The sequence below is a fragment of the Sus scrofa genome, chromosome 1, assembly GCF_000003025.6.
Source record: "Sus scrofa isolate TJ Tabasco breed Duroc chromosome 1, Sscrofa11.1, whole genome shotgun sequence".
Classification (NCBI taxonomy): domain Eukaryota; kingdom Metazoa; phylum Chordata; class Mammalia; order Artiodactyla; family Suidae; genus Sus; species Sus scrofa.
Window position 1 is genome coordinate 27,271,514 of NC_010443.5, and position 18,403 is coordinate 27,289,916.

The following is an 18,403-nucleotide window of genomic DNA, read 5'->3' on the forward strand; positions in this document are numbered from 1 at the left end:
ACTGACGCAAAAGAAGGGAAAGGAGTGAAGAAAGAAAACCTTGTCCTGGACTTGGAAAGAAATACTTTGCACAAGCAGAAGTGGAGGAGAACAAAGGAAAATGGCAAAACACATGGGCATGACCATAAAAAAAAAATAGCTGTGAAACAAGGAGATTACCCAGGATGGTGAGATATAAAATTAGAAAGCAGTACAGATTATACTGAATCTTGAAAGCAAGACTAACAGTTCAGATTCTATCCCGGAGGTAATGAGCTGCCTCTTGAAAGGTTTCTGAGAGGACGTGATGAAGATGACCATTCAACTGTGCTGATTTGTAAATTGAAACTGGTATGAAACGAGAATGGCAGAAAGCCAATGTTCAGAGTAGTTAAAAAGCAATCACAGGAGTGGCTGGTCATGCATTCCAGAAAGAGCAAGACCTGTTAGGAGGCAAATGTAGTATCTTTACTAAATGAGAAAGGCCTAAAAAAATGACATTCATAAAGACAAAAAAAAGTATTCTGTTGTAATAGCATATTATGTCTGTCCATTTATTCTCATCTTTTTTAAAGGTCCTTTAGTGAAGGTATATAATTTTCTTTATCTAGAGTCCTGAACATTTAAACATTTTTATTTTTCTATTTATCATTCATACACATAGTTGTTGCCATGTAAAAGTAATTTTTCCCATTTTATTTTCTAACTGACAATTACTGTATCTACACAGTATGCATTTTAGTATATTTTTACTGTTTACTGTTTAAAGTTGATGTTCTTGGAGTTCCCGTTGTGGCTCAGTGGTTAACGAATCTGACTAGTATCCATGAGGATGTGGGTTCCATCCCTGGCCTTGCTCAGTGGGTTAAGGATCTGGTGTTGCCACGAGCTGTGGTGTAGGTCGCAGACGTGGCTCGGATCTGGTGTGGCTGTGGCTGTGGTGTAGGCCAGCAGCTACAGCTCATATTCGGCCCCCAGCCTGGGAATCTCCACGTGCCACGGGTGCGACCCTTAAAAAAATAAAATAAAGTTGATGTTCTTTGATTTTAACATTCAACAATCATATGAAGTACAAATAATGATAAAATGTTCCACCTTTTAAAAATAGTTATATTCCATTTTGTTTTCTCCTATTACTAATTAGCAACAAATTTGAGAACCCTGGTAATAGTAGTAATGGTGGCAAATCTCATCCTTGTCCTGCCTTTAATGGGGTCACTGGTATATTTCAGGTCAAGGACCGAGGAAATCAGATTTGCATTATGGGAACCTCTCCCCATAAACAATGCCAAGAAATCAATGGAATGAGCTTAGAGACCATTTAGGAGATGATTGCAGTAATCCATGGCAGAGATACTAACAGATGCTTATCTAAGGCAGGTGGAGCTAGAGGGGCACGGTCCACATTTCAGAGACATTGGTGAGGAAAAATTCATAAACTTGGTGCCCATCTGAATTTAGGGGTACAAAGAGAAACTAGAAAACTAGGATGGTTTCCCAGGTCTCTAATCTGGTCCCATCATGCAATCAATGACCAGGTTAGGAATACTGAAGGAAAAGGAATAAAACATCTATTGAGATCACACAATAAAGGCAATTGGACAAATGGGTCCAGTATCACTAGCATACAATTAAATGCCAGCTTCAAGAAGAAGGTGCATACAAGTAAGAGGACTAAGACCTGGATATTGGAGAATATCTGCTTTTGGAAGGATGGGAACTGGCAAAGGAGATGGAGGTATTTAGGAAAAAACAACTGTTTGGAATGGTGAGCATTAAAGAGATAGGAGGGGATGAGTTTTCTTTTTTAAAAAAATCAAAATTATATAGCTAAAAAAAGAAAAATCTGGGGAGTTCCTGTCGTGGCGCAGTGGTTAATGAACCTGACTAGGAACCATGAGGTTGTGGGTTCGATCCCTGGCCTTGCTCAGTGGGTTAACAATCCGGCGTTGCTGTGAGCTGTGGTGTAGGTTGCAGACACGGCTCGAATCCAGCGTTGCTGTGGCTCTGGCGTAGGCTGGTGGCTACGGCTCCGATTCGACCCTTAGCCTGGGAACCACGATATGCCGCGAGAGCGGCCCAAGAAAATGGCAAAAAGACAAAAAAAAAAAAGAAAAAAAAATCTGAGAAAAGGCTAATTTGGTTTTCAGGAGCTTTTACTGGTGACCTTTTTCATGCTTAGCTTCAATTGAATAATGAAAGGGAGACAGATACAGGGGCTTAAAAGAGTGATGACTTTGAGAAATTAAAAGCAACAGGTAAACTACTAATTCTTGACATCTGATAATAAAAGAGAAACTGAATTCACTGGCAGGGAGGTAAGACAGTGGGGTCACGTGAGTTTTGAAAGTAGAAAAAAACTGACTAAAGATCTTAAAAAACATAAGCAATGGAACATAACTATTTTGAGGTGATAGATCTGGAAGAAGATATTCATTCTTGTCTATTTTTACAATAAGGTAGGAGATAAGGACAAAAGCCCAGTGTTAATAATATTGTAGAGGGTTGAACAAAGATATTGTGGAGAACTGGGTAGAAAAACAAAAAAGGGGAGTTCCCGTCGTGGCGCAGTGGTTAACGAATCCGACTAGGAACCATGAGGTTGCTGGTTCGATCCCTGCCCTTGCTCAGTGGATTAACAATCCCGCATTGCCGTGAGCTGTGGCGTAGGTCGCAGACGCGGCTCGGATCCCGCGTTGCTGTGGCTCTGGCGTAGGCTGGCGGCTACAGCTCTGATTAGACCCCTAGCCTGGGAACCTCCCATATGCCGCAGCAGCGGCCCAAGAAATGGCAAAAAGACAAAAAAAAAAAAAAAAAAAAAAAAAAAAAAAAAAAAAAGGCTTTAGAGCTAAGTTGAGTAGGACCAAGAGCCCAAACGAAGTTTTTTTGAAAACGCAATCTGTCGTGTGTCAAGTCAGCACTTTTGCCTGTTTTTAAAGAAGCAATGCTCTATAGTCTAGAGAAAGAAAAAATGAGTAAGAAAGTGAATAACTGTTTCGGGAATGGGAGCCAAGAGGCAGCAGAGGCTAGGATGTCAACAATTGTGCAAGTTCTCACTATGGGGACTGTCCATGGAGTGTACCGGGCAGCAGACACAGGGTAATGCCAAGATCCTCCAGATCTGGGCCTGGGGAATGTTTTATGGCTGGGGGAAAACAAGCAGTTGTTACACAATTTTAAGCTAAAAATTACACAATTATGAAAGCATCAAAGAGGGAAACACTAGACTAATGCCTGAGGATACTGGATGCTTAGCTTCTGGCACATGCTCTTTTCAACTCTAAAGCTAGTCTGTGACAGATGCAGAAAATATCACCTCAGATTAAAGGTGAAAAGGATACAGATATCCTAACTATCAATAATGCTAATCATCTTCTAAACTCTGATTTTTCCAACTTTATACTGAGAATTTTAAAATATTTTATCCACTGTCAACATTTAAACCTGATATCTAAGATTGCAGGAATAGGAATTTGAATCAAACCGTTAGTTGACTTTTTTAATGATACCCTAATTTTTCTGTTGTTTCTTTATTATTTTACTTTTTAAAATTGGGATAGAATGGATATATAACATCAGTTTCAGGCATATAACATGAATCAGTATATACACATATATTGCTATTTTTTTTTTTACTAAAACATCAAAGCCAAAAATACTCAAAAACACACCAACAGAACTAGTTCAAATCAAAACTAAATCTAAGAATCTTCCACTGAAACAAAATGAAAATACATAAAATTTCTTCTGCCCCATTTTAAGGAAAAATCTTTATTGTACCTACATGTTCCTAATTATGGATAGACTAGGAAGTTCACTTATTAAAGAATATGTGTGCCAAGTATTTGGGAGTCCCAGAAGATAAATGCATATATGTAGTATAATCATGACTATGAAAAATAAGTACACAAAATGACTGGAAGAGTCCTTCCTTTGGGAAGGAGAGAGGGGATAAGATCTGGGAGGAAGCCCAGGTGTGGTCACTTCTTGATAGCTTATCGAGTCTCACAGTTAAAATACGTCCATTTTCTAATATGGGTATTACACTTCAAATAAAAATTCCCTAAAAAGGACTGAAAAGAAACAAGTTTGTATGGTATAAGAGAGATTCTCTCCAGAATGGCAAGACCATGTGGGTAGTCTTTTTTCTTTCTTCTAAATACCGTTTCCCAATTTCATCATAGGAAAAAAAGATAAATTTGTTGAATACATACATAGTGTATCTTGGAATGAACTAATAATGTCTACTTTAAAAGATATTTAGGAGCTCCCGCTGTGGTGCAGCTGGAATTGGCAATGTCTTAGGAGCGTGGGGATGCAGGTTCGATCCCCAGCCTGGTACAGTGGGTTAGGGATCCAGCACTGCCACAGCCTTGGCTTAGGTTAAGGCTGTGGCTTGGATCTGATCCCTGACTTGGGAGCTCCATATACCACAGGACGGTCAAAAATGAAAAGAAAAAAAAAAAAGATATTTAAAAAATAAATAGCTATCTTCCAAAAGGAATATATAATGATATAAACCCAACTTATAAATACTAAATATATATGAGCATCCAAAAGAGCAGGGTTGATATTGCAGAGCACAGTCAAGGATTCTAAAAATACATTAATTCAGAAAATCCCAATTATACACATAGCTATAGTACATGTCTAGAATCATAAGTCTAAAATGAGAAAAAAAAAAAGGTTTCCAATTTAGAAATAATAAGAATAAGAGAGAAAAGAGAAAATGCCAGGACTATACAAATCATGATCAGAGGAAAGAAATTCAAAGAAAAATTTTCCAATGTGGAAGATGACTTCAGCCTGGTTAACAAGAGAGGGCAGAGAGTATTTTTCAGCAATTATCCTTAAAGAATGACCCCAGACACTTACTGGTCAAGTTTTAAACCTTTAAAGACAAGATCTTACATTCTGTCAAAAAGAAAGGAGGCTATAATACAAGAATGTCTTTGGATTTCATTTTTCAGATCTCTAAGAAGGGAGAAGCTAAAAAGAAAATTATAAATAGAAAATTATAAATACAAGAAAAGTCTCTTTTAAGACAGGGAATATATTAAGACATGGAGCCCAAAAGTAATGTCAGCGAAGTCCCACAGCTGTTAAGATCACAAGAGACAAGTTTTTGAAAGCAAATGGAAAGGTACTTTCTAAGAGGTGAAAGAAAGATTCTAAGACAATAAACTATGAACAAAGAGTAAAATTAAATTAACATGCGGGAGATGGGATTAAGATGGCGGAATAGAAGGATTGGAGCTCAACTTCTCTCCTAAAAACAATGAAATTCACAACTAAAGGCTGAGCAATCTTCAACCAAATGGACTAGAAACCTTAAAAAAGATATCCTACTCCAGAAGACAAAGAGGAGGCCACATGAAGAGGTAGGAGGGGCAATTAACATGCACGTGATATAAATTAACACGCAATCAGTAAATTTAAATACATATTTATGGGGATAAAGGATAAATATGTCAAAAATAAACTTTCAGCTATACCAACAAAAAATTAATGTGATAGGTTTGATTTTATTTTTAAAAATTTTATTGAAATATAGTTGATTTACATTGTTTTGAGAGTTTCTGCTGTACAACAAAGTGATTCTGTTACACATATACACACATCCATTCCTTTTCAGATTCTTTTTTTATATAGACTATCACAGAATATTGAGTAGAGTTCCCTGTGTGATACAGCACGTCCCAGTTAACCAGTCATTCCATATACCACAGTGTGTACATGCCAATCCCAAACCCCTAGGCCATCCCTACCCCCCCATCTGTCCCCTTTGGTAACCATTTTAAATGGCTACAAATTCTTTGCAGTTATTCCCATCAAGAAGCAGAGATGTCTGAATCTGAGCTGGCCTTGTGACTTGCATGGCCACAGAAGGAATGTGGTGTGACTTCAAAGTCTAATCCCTGAAGATGCCTTGCAGCTTTTGCTCTCCCCCTCTTGGAATCTATAACTGCTAGATGAAGAAGCCTGGGCTCATCTGGAGATCACAGCTCAGAAGACAAGCACTGGTAAACCCCACACATGTATGTGAGACCACTCAGCCCTGATTAAGACACCAGATCACTGGAGCCACATGAGTGACCCCAGGTGAGACCAAGAGAAGAACTGCTTGGCTGAGCTCAGCCTAAATTGCTCACTCACAGAATTGTGAAGAAAAAAAAAAATTGTTTGAGCCACTAAGTTGTGGGAGTTGTTATATAGCAATTGATAACAAATACAGTAACTGAGAGAAAAATAGGGATATGCACTAAGAATTTGATTCTTATTTCTTTTAGAAAGGAGTTTAATATTTCTTGGTTAAAAACATACATTAGTAATATAAATAAAACAAATGTTTGGGTTAAAAGGTGTTAATGTTAGATTTTAAAAAAAAACCACATTGGTTGAGATCATGGTCTTAGTTTGAAAGTTTTAAAGTTTAAGACTGAATATAAATAAAATGAAGGTGAAAAAAGGATAAACTTTTAAAGATAAATTTACAGGGAGAAAAATAGTATAAACTCATCAGTGAAAATATTATACAGGACTTGGAATTGGTGTGTGTTGGGGTGTGTGTGTATGTGTGTGTGTGTTTTACAGCTGCACCTATGGCGTGTGGAAGTTTCCAGGCTGGGGGTCGAATTGGAGCTGCAGCTGCCAGCCTATGCCACAGGCACAGCAACACCAGATCTGAGCTGCCTCTGTGACCTATGCTGCAGCTTGTGGCAACACTGGACCCTTAACCCAATGAGCAAAGCCAGAGATCGAACATGCATCCTCACAGACACTACGTCAGGTTCTTAACCTGCTGAGTCACAACAGGAACTCTGGACTTGAAGTTTAAAAGTCTCTCCTTCAAGAATTCCTTTATGGCTCAGCAGGTTAAGGATCTGGCATTTTCACTGTTGTGTCTTGGGTCTCTGCTGTGGAATGGGTTCAATCCCTGGCCCGGGAACTCTTTTGCATACTGCAGGTGTGGTCAAGAAAAAAAAAAAAAATCTTTTCAAAACCTAAATCCAATAGGGTCACATACTCTTGACCTAGTCTTCTCAAAGTCTCTTCACTATCTATCACTTTTAATATGGGTGTTTACTCCATTTACATTTAATATAATTGATGAAATGGTTGGATTCAAAGGTTTCCACATATAAGGTCATGCTGAGAACACAGGTAATTTTACTTCTGCCTTTCCAATTTAGATGCTTTTTATTTCTTTTTCTTGATTAATTGCTCTGGTTAGAACTTCCAATACTATGTTGAATAAAAATGGTGAAAGGGAGCATCTTTGTCTTATTCCTGATCTTAAAGGAAAAGTTTTCTGTCTTTTACCATTGAGAATACTGTTGGCTGTACATTTTTCCATATGGATTTACTATGCTAAACTGATTTTTGTAATCATCTCAAATACTGCCTTATTACTGATAGCTCTTTTTCTAAAATTTCTTAGAGGCTATCATAGAGTTTGTAATATACATCTTGAAGTTATCACAATCTACCTTCAAATAGTATTATATCATGTCACATGTAGTAATGAGTTTACAACAGTATACTTCTAATTCCTCCCTCTCTTCCCTTGTTCTATTATTGTCATATACTTTACCTCTGCCTATATTATAAATTCCACAATATACTGTATGCAAAGATATAGAATACAATACTATTTTTGTTTTAGGCAATTAATTATTTTTCAGAGTGATAAAAATTAAGTTAAAAAGTGGTATATTTGCTTCATTTTTGCCATTTCCAGAAATGTACTTTTTTTCCCTTCTTTCCCTCCCCTCCTTCCCTTTCTCTCTTCTTCCTTCCTCTCCTCCCTCCCTCCATCCTTCCATCTTCCTCCCCCTTCCTCCTCTCTCTTTCCATAGTTTCATGTTTTGGTCTGGGCTTATTTCTTTGGACACAACATCTTTAAACTTTTCTTGTAGCACAGATTTGCTCTTACCTCCCTTTGTCTGAAAATTTCTTTATTTCCTCTTTATATTTAAAAGGTATTTTCATTGGGTGTGGAATTCAGAGTTCACAGTTTTTCATTTACTGCTCTAAAACATTTCATTGTCTTCTGGGCTATATGATTTAAGACTACAATTCTGCTGTAATTCTTTCTTTTTTTCTTTTTTTTTTTTTTTGGTCTTTCTTTCTTTTTTAGGGCTGCTCCCGTGGCATATGGAAATTCCCAGGCTAGGGGGTCAAATTGGAGCTGCAGCTGCCAGCCTACACGAGGGCCACAGCAACACGGGATCTGAGCCACGTCTGTGACCTACACCACACCCTCATGGCAGTGCTGGATCCTTAACCCACTGAGCAAGGCCAGGGATCGAACCTTCATCCTCATGGATGCCAGTCAGGTTTGTTAACTGCTGAGCCACAACGGGAGCTCCTGTGATTCTTATCTCTATTCTTCTGAGTATGTTTCTCTTTTCTTCTGTTAAAACTTTCTCTTTATCTTTGTTTTCTAGCAGTTTGAATATGGGTTAGCCCTGATGTTTTATTTGTTTGTTTAAATCCTGCTTGGAGTTCTCTGGGATTTTGGATTTGTGGTTTGACAGCTGTCATTATTTTGGAAAATTCTCTTTAAATCGCTATTCTCTTTCTCCTTCTGGACTCAAATTACATATATGTAAGAACATATCATATTGTCTCACAGTTCTTGGATGCTCTCTTCTCTTTTATTTGCCTCATTCTTGTTTTTTCCTTTTGTTTAAGCTTTGGTAGTTTCTAGTGACTTACATTCACTGCTGAGTCTTCTGATAGGTATAAAGACTGCATCTCTGATACTGTACTTTTAAATTTTTTCTACTATTTTCACTTGATTCGTATATTTTCACCTCTCTGCTTAAATCTCTAATTTATTCACAAATGTTGTTCACCTTTTCTACTAGATCCTTGTTGGAAAGCAGCTGTGTCTTCTTTCTGTGCTCTGCCACAAGCAAAATAGTCCTAGTGTCCCATCCCTCCTTGGAGAAAGGGTCTGTCTCTCTTCGCATTTCGGGCTACTTTTTTTCCTTGTCACTTCAGCTCTCTGATAGGCTCACAAAATTCTGATTTTGTAGTTTGTCTGGTGCTGTTTCATTTTTTTAATTGCTTAGGAAAAACCAGAATTCCTATCCATTTCCTCTTTTTCTTTTCAATGGTTTCAGTGAGGTACAAATTAATCAGCATAAAATCCACCCATTTTAAGTGTACAATTCAATGATTTTTATAAGGCTGTTCAACTATTAACCACAATCCAATTTTAGAACACTTCCATCATTCCCAAAAGATCCTTTGTGTCCATCTGCAGACAATTACCATTCTCATTCTCTGCCCAGATAACCATTAACCTCATTTCTATCTTATAGATATGCTTTTTCTGGACATTTTATATAAATGAAATTATATAATACGGAGTTTTTACATCTGGCTTCTTTCCTTTAGCATAATACTTTAGAGACTCATCCATGTTGTAGCATGTATCAAATGGTTCCTTTTTTTTTTTTTGCATTTGAGAGCCACACTCGCAGCATATGGAAGTTCCCAGGCTAGGGGTTGAATCAGAGCTACGGCTGCTGGCCTATGTCACAGCCATGACAACACAGATTCCAGATCTAAAAACCTTAGGATCCGAGCACAGGATCTAAGCTTGCAGCCTACACCAAAGTTCACGGCAACACCGGATCCTCAACCTACTGAGGAAGCCAGAGATGGAACCCACAACCTCATGGTTACCAGTCGGATTCATTTCCCCTGACCACATGGGAAGTCCCTCAAATGGCTCCTTTTTATTCCAACATACTATATTGACACATCACATTTTGTTTATCTACACATCAGGTGATGGACATTTGAACTGCTCCCATTTGCTGGCTATGAACATTCACATACAAGTCTTTGTGTGGACATTTATTTTCATTTCTTTGGGGTATATATCTAAGAGGGTAATTGCTGAGATTATGGCAAATTTTCACTTAACTTTTTAAAAAACTATCAAACTCTTCCAAAGTAACTGCAATATTTTACATTCTCACCAGCAACATGTGAGAATTTCTTCCTTCTTGAACTTTTTTTTTTCTTTGAACGTCAAAGATAACCATACTTTCACAGTCTTCTACCTCACTGGCCCCTCCTCCTCAATTCCATTTGCTGGAATTCTCTTCTTTCAGACTTGTAGAGTTTCTTCTGAGCCTATTCTCCTACATATTCTCTCTAGATAATTTCACTCTGCCCCAAAACTTTAAAAATCATTTATATGCTGGAGTTCTTGTTGTGGCACAGAGGAAATGAATTCAACTGACATCCATGAGAATGCAGGTTTGATCCCTGGCCTTGCTCAGTGGTTAAGGATCTGCCGTTGCCATGAGCAGTGGTGTAGGTCACAGACAGGGCTCTGATCCCGCATTGCTGTGGCTGTGGCGTAGGCCGGCAGCTGTAGCTCCGAGTGACCCCTAGCCATGGATACAGCCTAAAAAGCAAAAAAATAATTTATATGCTGAAAACTCCAAAAGTTGTATCTCTAGCTTTAACTCTTCCCTGAGGTGAACTGCCTATATGGAACTGCCTATCCCTATTTGAATGTTTAACAGGAGACGTTTCAAACACATCTCTTGATTGATTCTCTCTGAAACTGCTTTCTCTTCCCCTGTTTCAGTAAATTAAACAACTGCTCACCTTGTTTTCCAGATCTAAATCTTAGGAATAATCCCTGATTCTGTTTTTCTCATAGCCTAGTTCCAATCCATCAGCAAATCCTACAATCACTATCTTAAAAAATGTTAAGCTGAACCGTATGAATTTTCCAGCAATTTAACCTGAATATTTCTATCTCTACATCTCATATTTTAGTTCACCACTCTCTTTTGCCTGAATTACTTCAAGATACTCCAAGATGACCTCCTAGCTCCTAGTCATACTTATGGTCTATCTTCCCACAACAGCCAGAATCATCTTTTAAAAACACAAGTCATTGGATAGCCATGTGCAAAAGAATGAAACTTATACCATACACAAAAATTAACTCTAAATGGATTAAAGATTTGAATGTAAAACCTGTAAAACCCCTAAAACTCCTAGAAGAAAACATACACAGTAAGTTCCTTGACACTGGTCTGGGTAATAATTTTTTTAGACCCAACTCCAAAAGCAAAGGCAACAAAAGCAAAAATAAGCAAGCAGGACTATGCCAAACCAAAAGGCTTCTAGACAGTAAAGGAAATCATCAACAAAATGAAAAGGTAACTTACTGAATGGGAGAAGATATTTGCAAATCATGTATCTAATAAGAGGTTAATATCCTAAATATATAAAGAACTCACAACAGCAAAAAAAAAAAAAAAAAATCTGATGAAAAATTGGGCAGAAGTGAAAAAGCATTTTCCTAAAGCAGACATACAGATGGCCAATAGATACATGACAAAGTGCTCAACATCACTAAGCATCAGGGAAATACAAATCAGAACCATGAGATATCACAACTGTGAGAATAGCTATTATCAAAAAGATAAGAAATAATAAATGTTGGAGAGGATGTGGAGAAAAGTGACCCTTTGTTCACTGTTGTAGGAGTGCAAATTGATGCAGGCACTATGGAAAAAACAAGGAGATTGCTCAAATAATTAAAAACAGAACTATATAAGATCCAGGAATTCCACTTCTAGGTATTTATCTGAAGAAATTGAAGACACTAATTCAAAAAGGTATATGCATCCCAACGTTCACTAAGCAGTATTTACAACAGCCAAGACATGGAAGCAACCTAAGTGTCCACATATGGATAAAGAAGATGTGGTGTTTGTGTACACACACACACACACACACACACACACACACACACAAACACAGAGGAATATTACCAAGCCCTAAAAAAGGAAGCCGGTCATTTGTAACAACGCGTATGGATCTAGAGGGTAGTATATTAAGTGGAATAAGTCAGATACAGAAAGACAAATACCTTATGATCTCACTTAAATGTGGGATCCAAAAAAACAAAACAAAATAAAAATAGACTCACAGATACAGAGGAAAAAATGGGTGGCTGCCAAAGGGGAGAAAGTGGAGGTTGGGAACATAGTTGAAGAGGATAAAGAGGTATAAACTTGCAATTTTAAAATAAATAAGCCCATCAGTATATAGCATACAGCATAAGGAATGTGGTCAGTTTTATACTAAATTTGTGTAGGGACAAAATGTTACTAGACTTATCATGGTGATCATTTTGTAATGTAAGTATCAAATCACTATGTGGTACATCTGAAACTAACATTATATTGTACATTAACTATATTCCAATAAAAATATATATAATGGAATATTATTCAGCCATAAGAATGAAATCTTGCCATTTGTAATAAATGGATGGACCTTCAGGGCACTATGTTATGTGAAATAAGTCTGACAGAGAAAGACAAAACTGTATGATTGCATTTACATGTGGAATCCAAAAAGCTCCCAAAACCAAAAAACCAAGCTTATAGATACAGAGCAGGCTGGTAGTTGCCAGAGGTAGGAGGTAAGGGGAGGTGAGGTGAAATGGCGAAGGGGGTCAAAAGGCACAAACTTCAGTTATAAGATTAAAAAGTCATGGGGACATAATATATAGTATAGTGACTATAGTTAGTAATACGTATTGTACATTTGAAAGTTGATAAGCAAGTAGATGTTCAAGGTCCTCTGCACAAGAAAAAAAATTTTTTTTTGTTTTTTTGTCTTTTTGCCATTTCTACGGCTGCTCCCAAGGCATAGGGAGGTTCTCAGGCTAGGGGTCTAATCGGAGCTGTAGCCCCCGGCCTATACCAGAGCCACGGCAACATGGGATCCAAGCTGCATCTGCAACCTACACCACAGCTCACAGCAATGCTGGATCCCTAACCCACTGAGCAAGGCCAGGGATTGAACACGCAACCTCCTGGTTCCTAGTCGGATTTTCTAACCACTGAGCCAAGATGGGAACTCCAAGAAAAAAAATTTGTTGGTAACCATGTGATGATAGCTCCTCTTACTGTGGTGATCCTTTTGCTGTATACAAAAATATCAAAATGTTATCTTGTACACCTGGAACTAATATAGTTTTATATATCAATTATATACCTTGATTAATAAAACACAAAATACCCATCAGTGTCCATTATTCTTCTGCTTTTAAATCTCCATTGGCTTTATAACAAAATTTCAGAGAAAGTCTAACAAAGTGTGGACAACAAGGTGCTACAGAACCTGCCCCTGCCTGGGTCCTACCACTCCTCCCCTCATTCACTAGGCTCCAGACACACAGGCCTTCTTTCTGTCCCTTAATCACACCAAACCCATTACCATCTCCAGGACTTGACCTTTGCTGTTTCCTCTGTCAAAAATATCCTCCCCTGGGAGTTCCCATCTTGGTGCAGCAGAAACAAATCTGACTAGGAACCATGAGGTTGCGGGTTCATTTCCTGGCCTTGCTCAGTGGGTTAATGATCTGGTGTTGCCGTGAGCTGTGGTGTAGGTCGCAGATGCGGCTCAGATCTTGCATTGCTGTGGCTGTGGCTGTGGCTGGCAGCTATAGCTCCAACTCGACCCCTAGCCTGGGAACCTCCATATGCTGCAGGTATGGCCCTAAAAAGACAAAAAAAAAAAAGTTAAAAAAAAAAAGAGCCATGCCTTAAAAAAAAAAATAAATTCTCCCCTTAGATTTTGGGATGGCTGGTTTCCTTTCATTATTCAGTCTTCAGCTCAATTTTCACTGTCTCAGAGAGCTTTCCCCAGGCCGTTCAAGCAAAAATATCTCCTCTCCCCTCATTCTCTAACATAATGATCAAATTCTGAATAGAATTACTACTATATAAAATCATCTTGTTTATTTATTTATTATATGACTTCTTCAATTATCAGCTCTGTGAGATGAGGGATCTAGTCTGTTTTGTTCACTTTTCTTAGTGTTTAGAACAATGCTCAGCACCTACTAGGCACCTGACAAATGTTTATGAATGACACTGTGCATGATAAATGATAAATGAATGAGTGCATATTATCTCAAAGTACTCTTTACCCCCTCTTTTCAGCATTTCTCACACTACACTTTTCTTGTCTTACACAGCTGTAGCAGTTAATAAGTATGAGAGAGGAAAAGAGAAGAAATATCAGAGTACTGAGAGAAATGGAGAAATAGTAACTACGTAATAATTCTTCTAAAAGATTAAAAATATATTAATAATAATAATAAAAGATACATTAAAGAATATAAATACTTCAATATTTCCTTTATATGACCCATAATGGACAGGAAAAAGTATATAAAGAAAAATTTGAAGAATAAAGAGAAACCTAAAATTTAGTTAATAATCTTTTTTTTTTTTTTTTGTCTTTTCAGGACCACACCCACAGCACATGGAAATTCCCAGGTTAGATGCCAAATTAGAGCTGCAGCTGCTGGCCTATGCCACAACCACAGCAATGACAGATCCAAGCTGCATCTGCGACCTACGCTGCAGCTTGCAGCAAGGCTGAATCCTTAACGCACTGAGCAAGGCCAGAGATCGAACCTGCATCCTCATGGATACTAGTTGGTTTCGTAACCTACTGAGCCACAATGGGAACTCATCAATAATCTTAAACTCAGTTCTTAAATATATGACAAGTAAACAAATACATTTTCTTAAATTCTAATGTTGAATAATATACCGTAAATAAGGAAGAAATAATTTCTTTGATTCTCAAGGACTAGCCATGCCCCTCCCATCACAGGTCTATAACATACTAAATGTTCCTTCTGTCTCTTCATACAGCCAACATCTACTCATTCCTCAGCTCTCAGATGAGCCTTACTTCCTTACAGATTTCTTAACTACGTCAAATATCTATCCTGACCATGAACTCTTGAGGAACAATGCCCTGTTCCTCCAAAGGCAGGTCACAGCCACCCATTTACATTCATTTGTGAGATGATTTGATACAACTGTGGACTAAATGCTTTATGAAGGCAGGGCCCATGTTTATTTTTATTCCTCACCGTATCCCCAGTACCTAGCACAGGATGTGACATATATGAAGATATCAGGGGAAAGAATAAATGAATGAGAGGGAGTGGCCTTATTTCTCAGGCTCCTTCTATCCCAAGTCAGCCCTACTATGAATTAACTCAGGGGAGATTTCTAGCACAGCTGAACTGTACATCATGCCATTAAACATGCTGCTTATTTCACGCTCCAAGACCCCTGCTTCTCTACTTCTATTTGCTCATAGTAACAACTACCTTAGTCCAAACAGAATTTGGTTATTCGACTGGAAGAGATGGGTGGCAGTCAACCAGACCACAAACAGAAATACATGACCTTGTAATAAAATATCTTCTTATTTAAGATGGATAAAATGTGATTAATAAATCCTCTTAAAAACAAAGTCCCTTTTAATAAGGTGGTCAATGTGTAGAGGAGGATTTAGAAAACCCTTGGTGCTTCTAAGACCTGGGAGAGGAGCTGCCATGACTGGGGGAGTTGTGGTGGCCCATGTGCTGCCACAGGCTTGGAATCAGAGGGATGGCTTAATAGAAATATACGAGAAGGAAAACATCTACGGTCCTTGTCTTGGTACTGTCACATTTCAACTGCTTCATGTAGGAAAATTACAACCTATTTTAAATTGTGAAAGCAAACAGGTACAATTATTTTATTTAAAAAAAAATCTGTAATAAAAGTTTTTCTCAGAAAAGGAACGAGTTCATTTGAAACACATTATATTTACATTAAAGACAATGCCATTTCATGCATCACGATTTCAATTCCTTCTCTTCTTAGATGCTATTAAGTCATTTCCAAACAATTACTCTGATGTTAATGAGAATATTCTAATGTCTAATGAGAACATTTTAAACTCAGAATTATGTCTTAAATTCCTAATAAAAAGAAACGCATGTATTTATTTAAATTTAAGAACACAGGAATGAGAAATGGAATTTGATTTTTGCCTAACTTCTAAAATGTATCATAAATGCATAGCTTCTGAGTCATACTGGAGAATTCCCACATGTTATTTTGTTTCATTGATATGTTGGTGTCTTCACATGGTCTGTATTATAAAGAGTCTTATCATTCAACATAGCCTAGTGTTTCTGATCTGAGCTTTCAGTTTATAAAATGGAAACTGCTTTTAGGAAAAACCTGAAGAAAATACTGATTCTGAAATCCACAAAAGAACAAGAGGGGGACACTACGAAGTTCATTAATGAAAACGGTGGCTACTCTCCTCTACTTTGTTCCCCACGTGATGCTCCTTTCCCATGTGGGGTGTGGAGGCGCAGGTAACAGTCCTGAGAGGGAAATGACTTGCCTACCATCTCACCAGCTTAGCAGGACGACTGAATCCAGGACCACACATCCTGGACTCCCACCAACCTCTGGGGACAATCCTTCCCCATTCCATTCTTCTCTTGTTCCCTTTTCCACTGGACCAGGTCTACATGTCAGGCACCATACTTTGGAGGAAGTTGCCTTTCCTCTCAGCAAAGTCAGTCTCTCGAGAGGAGAGAGGTATGTCAAGTTTCTGGATACCTCTTCTTCCCTAGTATTTCAAACACTCAAATGCTCAAGTTCATACAGAAAAAAAGATCAAGTTTATTAAGTAAATGTACTTGGTCCTGCCCTAAAGGCAACAATTTTGTTCATAAAAACAATACATGCCACACATAGAGAGATTTATAAACTATATGGGTAAAAAAAAAAAAAAAATGAGGAAATTGACGGTTACCTGAGTAGGGCTCTGAAGACTTAAGTCTAAACCACAAGTAAATTCTGTATGATGTTCCACTGTTTCAAGAAGAGGGTTAGGCTTTGAAAAGTTCCAGAATCTGTGAATATAAAGAAAAAATAATTTAAATACTAAAGCTACCAAAAATTTTACCTAAGAAAAAAGATACTTCACAAAGTAAAGATTTAAAAGTTTCAACCAATTCATAAATGCAGAGCCCCACTACTAATCTATACTAAAAAAATCTAATAAAGGAAAAAAGCACTCTATTCCATTGTATATCAAAAGACAAAACCAAAATGGAATTATTAATCAATCTGCTCTTTTAAAAGCTTATTATATTCCCATTAGTATACCTTGTAGGGTGGAAGCTTAATGAGCTTTAGTTGATTGTTTGGGTTTTTTTAATATCGTACAAGGACATTTGAGAAGAGAGACACTAGGCTTTTTTAGCAATTTCTAAAAGCATTCATGGCTATAAAGTAAGGATATTGGATTACATGAACTCTAACATTTTATGTTTTTAAATACTGCTTCATTTCTCAACAACTGACATGAAAAGATTGTAGGTTTAATTTACATTTCAACAGCAATTCAAAGTCTTTAAAAAGAATCTGTTCTCTCATGAAAATCTCTGTAATTCTGACACAATCTTCTTTTTGAGGCACAGCCTTTCTTATAGACTCCACGTCAATGTAATTTCTAGAGTCAAGGTAAACTGAAATGTGTTTTCCTGGGCCAACATTAAGTATTCTATTTACCCTCTATAGACTCAGGGTGGTAATATTTACCATAATATATCTCTGATTGCGACTGTACAGAGAAGAAATTTGGCCCTATTTTCAATGCACAAAATAGTACTTTATTTCTAAAGCTTTATTTGTTCATCATCTTTATTATTTGACTATAAACATACCACAAAAACGGCGCATTCAGAATCATAGAGTCATTCCCAATTCAGCTTCCCTAATGATCTACAATATAGAACACACTGAAGGTTTTGCAGATCTCTTTGAAGGAGAGTAAATACACAGAACTAACAGTTAGTTTGCTTAACTGGTGGTATTATTTCCCTAATAAACACAGAGTTGGTCTTATTAAGTTTGAAAAGGATTGTTGCTATGGATAATCCATTGTATGGGTACCAGAGAAACAATGAATAAATAGCTCATTTATCAGATTACTGAAATCTACAAAATATTTAAGGGAAGTGATTTTACTTTTGAAAATTTGCCTGTCCAAACAAATGAGGGAACAAGCTGCAGTGTTTCTCAGAAATCATAGCAGTGGTCTCTGCTATCTTTGCATATTTGTTCCTTTGGGTCAAGAGAAGAAATTATACTGAAATCTAATTTTCCAGAGCTTGATAATGTTTATGTAAGCAAAAGTAAATATATAATTGTGTAATTTCATTTCTGAAACATGGTTATTTATTGATTTGCATTATTTGAAATGATAATCAAATGATTTTGTATATACCCACTATGGTCCAAAAATATTCAAAACGGTTTTAAAATTTGTGATGACAAAAAGTATATAAATTGAAGGGAAAGTAACTTTAAGCCTGCAATGAGACTGGTAAACAAAAATGTATTCATGAAGTTGTATATACTTGACAGGGAGGAACTGGAGATGCTAAGCTTTCCAGCAGCCAAAGGAGAAGGGCAGAGGCAATCAGGCCCTGAATTCACAGGGTCTACAGTCAAACTGCTCTCGGGAACCTCAGAAGGAAATTCACTCT

General features: G+C 37.3%; 1 protein-coding gene across 2 annotated transcripts in view; it reads right to left on the reverse strand.

Annotated features, from left to right (window-relative positions):
• The window catches only part of PEX7 (peroxisomal biogenesis factor 7), an 88,658-nt gene that overhangs the window by 13,642 nt on the left and 56,613 nt on the right, over positions 1-18,403 (reverse strand). For both annotated transcript variants that reach the window (XM_021087521.1, XM_021087529.1), the window contains exon 9: positions 16,663-16,762. In XM_021087521.1, the coding sequence (XP_020943180.1) occupies positions 16,663-16,762 (100 nt within the window). The remainder of the gene's footprint in view (positions 1-16,662; positions 16,763-18,403) is intronic.